Source organism: Ipomoea nil, unplaced genomic scaffold, assembly GCF_001879475.1.
Source record: "Ipomoea nil cultivar Tokyo-kokei standard unplaced genomic scaffold, Asagao_1.1 scaffold1421, whole genome shotgun sequence".
NCBI classification, from domain to species: domain Eukaryota; kingdom Viridiplantae; phylum Streptophyta; class Magnoliopsida; order Solanales; family Convolvulaceae; genus Ipomoea; species Ipomoea nil.
Window position 1 is genome coordinate 4,192,906 of NW_017617849.1, and position 8,759 is coordinate 4,201,664.

At 34.4% G+C, this 8,759-nt stretch overlaps 1 protein-coding gene across 3 annotated transcripts; it reads left to right on the plus strand.

Moving 5' to 3' along the window:
- The first annotated feature begins 3,857 nt into the window (after positions 1-3,857).
- Positions 3,858-6,126, plus strand: LOC109187733 (zinc finger protein MAGPIE-like). Of its 3 annotated transcripts, none has more exons than XM_019338033.1 (4): positions 3,858-4,013; positions 4,123-4,760; positions 5,011-5,780; positions 5,811-6,126. In XM_019338033.1, exons 2-4 carry the CDS (start codon positions 4,150-4,152, stop codon positions 5,939-5,941), a joined length of 1,512 nt encoding a protein of 503 aa, XP_019193578.1. In that variant the 5' UTR covers positions 3,858-4,013; positions 4,123-4,149; the 3' UTR covers positions 5,942-6,126. The 3 variants fall into 3 exon arrangements, with proteins under 3 accessions (XP_019193578.1, XP_019193577.1, XP_019193579.1); XM_019338034.1 differs by having other exon boundaries at positions 3,859-4,013; positions 4,123-4,273; positions 4,364-4,760; positions 5,011-6,126; XM_019338032.1 differs by having other exon boundaries at positions 5,011-6,126.
- Positions 6,127-8,759: the final 2,633 nt, after the last annotated feature.

An 8,759-nucleotide genomic window follows, 5' to 3' on the forward strand; every position in this document is an offset into this window, starting at 1 on the left:
CATTATATTATAAACAAAGTTAGAAAGGTAAAACATCATTAGATTATGATTATTAAGGGTTAGCAGGTAAAGTCAGCCCGCAAGGGGACGACCACACTTATTCCTAAAAATTCACTGCCTTTGTCAGTTCCCTGTCCTCTAACCTTTCTTTTACCACACTCATCTCTACAAATTAAATTTTCACTTAACCATATTAACTCTTCACTCAGCTCGCTTTTAACTAAGATAAAACACATTATATTTTTCAAATTGGTAAACGGTCAATAATGTATATATGTATGAGAATGAAGGACGAGTATTCCCTTTTATGAGTGTGTGTTCGTCGTTTTCGTTGGAGTTTAGGTAGCATGGTTTGACAGTTGGGCACGTGCATGGTTTTTGCAAATCATCTTCAAGAACAAGAAGCTAAGTAACATGCAGTACGATAGATACAGTCATACAGATTCATGGAGACAGGAAAAGCAAGTGCCAATTCAACCTTTTTCCTTAAATTGCTAACTTTTTTTTTTTCGATCTCAGGTTTCAAACCCCTTTTATTTACTTAGACCAGAGGGACATTGGAATCTAGCCTTTGGACATTCATAAACAATCAAATATTAGGATTGTCGAACTAGATCTTCGATATAGAGAATTGTTTTTAATTTGGTCAAGAATTAATTAAGAAAATATGAGTATGCAAAATTAGTCAGATTTACTATGAATTAAACAGATAAATTTGAATTAAATAATGCAAGATTTGATATACGGAGTAATTAATTAATATTACTCCATTTTTAATTTGTTGAGTGTTAATAAGAATCTTAAAAGGGAAATCTTTCCAGGTGTCCAAAAGAAAAGTTGAAAGGGGAAAGAAAAAAGCTTTTCATTTACCCAGAATGTCAATGTTAATTAGTTTTCTCCACAAAAGTAAGACTCGAATTAGTAAAATTTAGTAATTACTATATAAATTATAAATCATAACAAAAGCACAATACAATAAATAAAATAAAATAAAATAAAATAAACTAAAGGAAAAAGTATCAAACAACTCCTTATTATATCCAACGAATAGTGCAAATAGGTTCTTTAATCGAAAAAAGCTCTAATAAGATTCCTAAAGTATATTGATAAAATACTGCAAGCAAATCCTATATATTATTGGGGATGTTTGGTAAATGGTTGTTAGCTGATTGAGTTAGTGAGTTTGATTAATTGATAACATTAGTTAATTGTAGAACAGTGCTTGTTAATTAAATTAGTTGTTGACTGTTAGCTGAATACATACAAAATTACTTTATCAAAAATCTGATTGAAAAAAACTACTTTGAGCAGTTTTTTAAATTTTAGCATTTTGAAATAATAAGTTGGTTACAAAAAACTAATTAATCAAGCACATATTAATTTTTTTTTTTAACCAAGTCAAACGGTTAATAGTGGTCAAATAAACTTAATTAGCCGATGAGATAATTATTTTGCCAAACAGGGTCATTATCTATTCAACAGGTTATCAGTGACTATACTAACACGGGACGTCACATGTTAGCTCAATCAATGTCACATTAGTGGTAACCAATTGAATAAGTAACCATAGAACATAATTACAATATATTTTGCTGGTTTAAAAAGGTTTCTTTGATTTTGATTTTGATTTTTTTTTTTTAATAGTTAGGGAATGTAAATTTATTTAGGAAACCAATTTGACACAAACCAAAAAATAGTTATTTAAGGCCCTGTTTGGTAAAATGGATGTTAGCTGATAGCTGTTAGTTGTTAGTTGATTGTGTTAATTAGAGGGTATAAATAGTTGATAACATTAGCTGATTGTAGAAAAGTGTTTGGTAAATTAGTTGTTAGCTGATAGCTGTTTGATATAATTTCTTTTTTTCAAAAAGCTAATTGAAAAAGTTGTTTGGAGTAGCTTTTTGAATTTTAGCCTTTTGAAGTTGCAAAAAGCTAATTAACCAAACATTTATATTGATATTTTAACTAAATCAAACAATTAATAGTGGTCAAATAAGCCAAAATTAGCATATAGGCCAATTTTTTACCAAACAGGGCCTAAGTTAAATTCATTCGAATCGTTTAAATATAATGGGATGTTTGGTAAATAGCTGTTAGCTGATTGGGTAGTGAGTTTGACTAGTTGATAGTATTAGCTGATTGTGGAAAAGTATTTGATAAATTAGCTGTTAGCTGATAACCGATTACATAAAAAATGACTTTCTCAAAAAGCTGATAAAAAATCTACTTTAAGCAGCCTTTTGAACTTTAGCATTTTGAAGCAATAAGTTATTACAAAAAGTTCGTTAATAAAAATACTCCAAAATTGACTAATAAGCTAAACACTACAAAAAGCTGGTCAAATAAACCAAAATTGACTAATAAGCTACTTATGTTATCATGGTCAATATCAAAAGTTCCAACCAACATTTTAAAAAAAATCCCATATAATGTAACTTAGAACATAAAACATGAAACAAATCTACAAGATGGAGATACCCATGTCCTACATATACTCCAATATGCATGCTTTGATGCCAATAATTTACACAAAACAAAAACATATTTTAGTGTGTTCATTGGAAGCATATGTAGGAGAGATCGAGAGAATAATATTTTAAAAAACAAAAAAGCAAAACAATTATGGGATAATCATTCCAATGGAAAGGTAATGGAGTAGTCTAACCTTCTCCAAGCCTCATTATATGTGTCATCATGCACCTTTCACCGCCCCCCCCCCCCCCCCCACCCTACCCTCATCAACTAGGCTCGCATTTCTTCATTTTCACTTTCACTTTTCACCGCCTCCCATGTATATACAACTAATATTCTATTCCGACAGCAAGCAGTTAAAACGCTGCAGCATTTGAGAATATTTGTTACTTCACACAAGAATATATATGTAAATTAATTAATTGATGAAAATTTCGATCCAATCGTATAATTTGTCTGCCTCCTTGTGTTTATATGAAACACTATAGACATCTTGGTATTCCCCCACCAAATATATAATACGAAATATGTTATTTGCAATAAGTTTTATATCTCGCATCAATATATAGAATTTAACTCTTACTTAAGAGTATCTGCAATACAAAAATTTATCATTCAAGCTTTTAAATTAAAATTTGTTAGAACTTTTAAATAGTTAATAAATAAAAAGAAAATGACACTTTTAGTCCCTAATAATTGTGACCATGGTATATATTTAGCTAGTTTTTTTTTTAATTTTATTTTATACATCTAGTATTCCAATCATTATAACATGGATCATGGTTTATCTTACAAGATGGATCAATTATTGCATAATGTCCAGTATTTTTAGTATACCGAATCTTCATTTTTAGTGTACTGAATGTTCATTATTTTGATATACTACCAAAAATGAACTTTGAGTATATTAAAAATAAATTTTTTTATCAATGGTCTACGTTGCAACATGGACCATACTCTATAGTATATTTGCCTAATATTCAACTTGGGTCACGTTCACAGAATTTGATTCTTACTCAAGGGAAAGTTTGACCAAAAACTCGTTATCATGGTACATCCTTGCAAAGTCCGGATTGTTTACCTTACAATTACATTAGCAAGTCTATTTACCAATTGTTCCAAGTTATTAGGGGGCAAAAATATATAATAGACTTAGTTCTTCAAGTTGTTAACAAAATCTAAAATCAATAACCAAATCGGCTACTTTGTTAAAATTTAAGGACTAAATCTCCATCGTGATTGAGAGGCAAAATTACACCACGGTTATAATTAAAAGAAGACTAAAAAATTATAAAATTAATTAGGTAGATCTATTAAATTAAAGAAGGACAACAAAGTGGATGGTCATTCTCTTTAATTGAGGTGGTTTATTTTTATGGTTTCTCTTACTATTATCCCCATATACTAAGCTAGCTAGATAGTAATAAGAATTCTCCATCCATGTAAGAGAGAGAGATAAAAGAGAGATCCAAATTTGAAATCCTTCAAATTTCAAGATCTTTAATTTGTTGTTGTAGTTGAGGTTGACATCATAGCAAAAGGTATCTTCTAACTTAGTGTTTTTGTTTTTCCTCAAAATTCCCCATCCTTGTGTGCTTATATATGAAGTTATAATCAAGCTAGCTCACCCTCAAATGAACTTTCTTGCAGCTGAAAAAAAACCAAGAAAATCCCAAGATGACAGAGAAAGAAGCTTTACTCTCATCAAATGCTCTCACTCAAACCCCAACCCCTGCAGGATCCATATCCAATCCCCCTTGCCCTCCTCCTAAGAAAAAGAGAAACCTTCCAGGAACCCCAGGCAAGAACAAATCAAAGATCCTTATTTACTTTCATTTCTCTCTTTGTTTTACATATGATCTGAAAAGTTTTGTGTGTACTGTACGTGCAGATCCAGAAGCTGAAGTGATAGCTTTATCGCCAAAGACGCTGATGGCCACCAACCGGTTCCTGTGTGAGATTTGTGGGAAAGGGTTCCAGAGGGATCAGAATCTTCAGCTGCACAGAAGAGGGCATAATCTGCCATGGAAGCTGAAGCAAAGGAGCAGCAAAGAAGTGCGGAAGCGCGTGTACGTGTGCCCGGAAAAGAGCTGCGTCCACCACCACCCTTCCAGGGCTCTCGGCGACCTCACCGGAATCAAGAAGCACTATTGCCGGAAACACGGCGAGAAGAAGTGGAAATGCGAGAAGTGCTCTAAGCGCTACGCCGTGCAATCCGATTGGAAAGCCCATTCCAAGACTTGTGGGACTAGGGAATATAGATGCGACTGCGGAACTGTTTTCTCAAGGTACCTAATTAATTTTATATATTATTACATAAACAAGCTAAGAGGATATGATTAAGGTTTTGTGAAATTAAGATGCTTGATTGTGATGTGTTTGTCTGCTTCACAACTTGCCAATGAGGTTGTTCATAAACAAGACAAACTTAAATTTTAGACCCTAACCTTATCTACTAACTTAATATATATATAATGATTTCTTTTAGATCTTTCTGGGTTTTTCATTTTTTGTTTTTAAAATTTGTGGGTTTGGCAGGAAAGATAGCTTCATAACACACAGGGCGTTTTGCGATGCATTAGCAGAAGAGACGGCAAGAGTTACGGCAGCGTCCAATATGCAAAACGCGGCGGCGGTGGCGGCTCTAGGCAGTAACATCAACTATCACTTTATAGGAGCGCCGCCGCCGATAGGGCCCGGCGCCGGCATGGCGGCGCCACATTTTGGGTCCATTTTCAAGTCAACAATAGGCGCAGGCAACGATGAAAACATGAATCCAGTAAGACAAGGGCAGCTCCCGGTGTGGATGGCTCCGGGCCAGACAATAACATCCCAGTTGCAAGGTCATCAAGAGTTCCAATCTTTTGGTTCTGAGAATCATCCTATGGTCACTACTACTACTTCATGTTCAAATCCTCTTTCCTCGTCCAGCAGTTTTCAGTTGAACTGGAATAATCTTGTTGGGAACAAGATTAGTACTACCTCAAACTCAAACAGTACTAATAACAATAATGGTGAGGATAAGATGGATGGAAATCAGGCACAGGTAGTGAGTGTTCAATCCTTGTTTAGCACCCAACACCATCCTCATCATCATCAAATGCCTTCTGCAAACATGTCGGCAACCGCGTTGTTGCAGAAGGCGGCTCAGGTTGGAGCCACCACAAGTGACCCTGGATTCCTAGGAAGCCTAGGATTGAAGTGCAACAACAATAACAATGGGAATGAGAACAAGTTTTCAGGATTATTATATGCAGAAACCTCAATCTCAATGGTTTCTAGTCATCTCGGGAGTGAAATGGAGAGCCCAGTGGATGGTCTCTCCACTTTGAGCCATGTTGATCAGATGTACCCTTCCAAGCGTCGACACATAACACAGAATGAAGGGGGAGGTGGGCAAACTAGGGATTTCTTGGGAGTTGGAGTACAGTCAATCTGCCACCCTTCATCAATCAACGGATGGATATGATGAATCTGTTAAAAAAAAATAATAATAGGAAAGAAGGGAAAAAAAGAAAAGCTAAGCTGACAAAAAAGTGGAGTGGGATGTTGGGGGAGGTATGGAAAAAGAGAGGGGATTTTAGTATTTGCTTGCAACCTTTGCAGGGCAGAAAAGGTGGCATTTGAGTGCTTGAAGAAAGCCAAAAGAAAAGTTTGTCTTAGAAAAATACTTATATCCATCCAAGTGCTCACTCACTCAAGGAAGGAGAATGAAGATCCATGCATATTCTGTTGAACGCCCCCCCCCCCCCCCCCCCCCCCCCCCCCCCCCCCCCCTCAAAGGTGCATGTTCTCTTTATAAAAATGGTGGCTTTAGTTATTTTTGATAAAAGGGAGGTGGAGTAGTGCGTGGGGGCAAAGCAAAGAGGAACCTTTTCAACTCCATTATTGCTGTATTTCATATCTGTTCTAGTTGTTATCTTCTCTAACTCCAATTATATATATCATATCATATTATTTATATATACATATTATGCACAAAATCATAGTTTCAGTGCCAAATTAAACAACTTTAATCTCATCAAAGTAGCCCTACCCTACACCACCTTATAATAAATTTATCTTCTTAATTTAGCCATGCAAATTCCGATCTGAAATAAACTACTTGATTTAAGATCACTTTCAGGTGGTCGGAAATTCCATAATTTTCAGCAGTGAAATGTTCATTGCGCATCCATCACATATACTGCATACAAAATTGCAAGTATATATGCAAGTAGATCACAAGAGGATATATTAAACGCTTACCACTACACCAAAAGTTATACCTAGTAGCCAAAGCACAATTTTTTTCTTTATACTTGCATAGCAATCAACTCCAAGTTTCAATGGTAGGATTCTGGCGGACTAACTCTCCAAGCCGCGGCCCAATTCAAACACTCTTGAAACATTAAAACGGATAATTCCGCAACCATTTCTAGCTAGTCAGTGAATACATATTATTTATAATAAGTAAACAAATTAAAGTCTTGGATGAAGATTCTTTTAATGTTGACAAATTAAGCACAAAGAGTTTCCTTTTCAAAACCTCAATTAACCACAGTGATAAATTTGCTTTCCCAACTGTTTGTTGACGCGTTTATGGGGCTAAATGTATGAGCAAAGTACAGACAGGATAAAAGGTAAAGTGGGAAAAGGAAAATGTGGAAAGCTAAGCTAAGAAAGAAAAATTCTTGCAGATATCTGATCTGTTCATCATGAAATGTATGTATGTATATGCGACTTTTTACTGACATGATTGGGGAGAATAATTCAAACTCCTGCACATTTTCTGCAACTACAAAATTAGCAACTGTTTGGTGCATCAAAAATGTTAGTTTTGCAGGCTGGCTTCAAGTACCTTAGCCACTGCCAGTGGCTGCTACTGGGAAGATATATGGTTAGACTCAGTGATAGACAGACAGATTTTGATGCCATTAAGGAATGAAAAGGAAACACATTATACTGTTAATGTTAGGCTTTTGTTTTAGTAGTGCTACTGAAAATAACAGAAAAGTTAGTTTGGGTGTCAATCATGCGTGCACAGATCGAAATCCGAGATAGAATGTTGTGCCTGAAAAAAATTTTCTTTTTCTGATCTGTGCGAATAAAGAGATCAAGTATGGACTTGAATTGCCTGACTCAAACAGTAAGCCATAATAATATGTGACTTTAATTTTGTCATCCAATTTGTGCATTTAAGTGGTGAAAAAGGCTTTGCAGGACTGGCGATCTATCTGATGATTTAATGGTAGATAGGCTTGAAAATCAAAGGGTGTCCATCATTCCATTTTGGAATTGAAGAGAGCTTTAGGGTGTAAAAATGACTATTTTTTGTAAAATATTTTAATTTCTCTGATTAAAGGTCTGAAAATTATCTTATTTTATTAATTTGCCAGGAAGTTAAGAACTTATATTTGTTTGGTTTATTTTCCTGAAAATGAGTATACAGTTTGTTAAATAATAATACTCTGTAATAATAATAATTGATAGTAGTAATAATAATAATACAAAAACTATCTTGAAGGATATGAGAGAAAATAAAGAATTCGGAAATATCTTTTAACTAAAAATCTTTAAAAAAAATTTCGCCAATTAGGCATTTTTCGTTCACCAAGATGAATATTTTTCTTTTGACGTTATTTTTTTTGAATATCCAAATACAAGAAAATTCATATAATAACTTCTTGAAGTCATTTTCTAGGTTTATGAACAGATCCTTAGTTTATAGCGCAATCCTAGCAATACAACAAATTAAAAACTTCATAGTGGGTAGATCCCTTATGCGCAGCGGCATTTGGTCATGTCTGCTGAGCCATTTGAAAAAGAATCGCGACTCTTGAATGCAATCGATTACCTAAAGGTTCCTACTAAATTTTAGTTCAATTAATTATCTTTAATTTAAGCATGAATCACACACGATAAAAGATCAGATACCAATATAGAAAACAAAGTAAAGAAATAAAAACTAGGAACACAAGAATTGGTAACGCGGTTCGGAAAATCCTCCTACATCTACGGAACTACTCAACGTACACCTAATTCACTAGATGATCCCCAAAAATTACAAGAGTTGAAGTAACATGTCCATACACACTATGTCCCTAATTCAGAATTCTTCACACCAACTCAATTTTCTTAGGAAAAAATAAAATAAATTGCAAATTTATATACACAATTTACCACCACTCTACGTCATCCCAGCCACTTCCGTCGCGGCATCTTCATCTCCATCTTTGTTGCCTTCTTTTTGTAAGGTGTTTCTCCCTCTTGCACGTTTGCAATTAATGAGAATAACAAATTAGATT

Excerpts from the sequence above, each read along its gene's own strand:
- LOC109187733 (XM_019338032.1), top strand. The coding sequence starts at position 4,150 with ATGACAGAGAAAGAAGCTTTACTCTCATCAAATGCTCTCACTCAAACC. Across the intron at positions 4,761-5,010 it reads TGCGGAACTGTTTTCTCAAG|GAAAGATAGCTTCATAACAC; the intron begins GTACCTAATTAA and ends TGGGTTTGGCAG.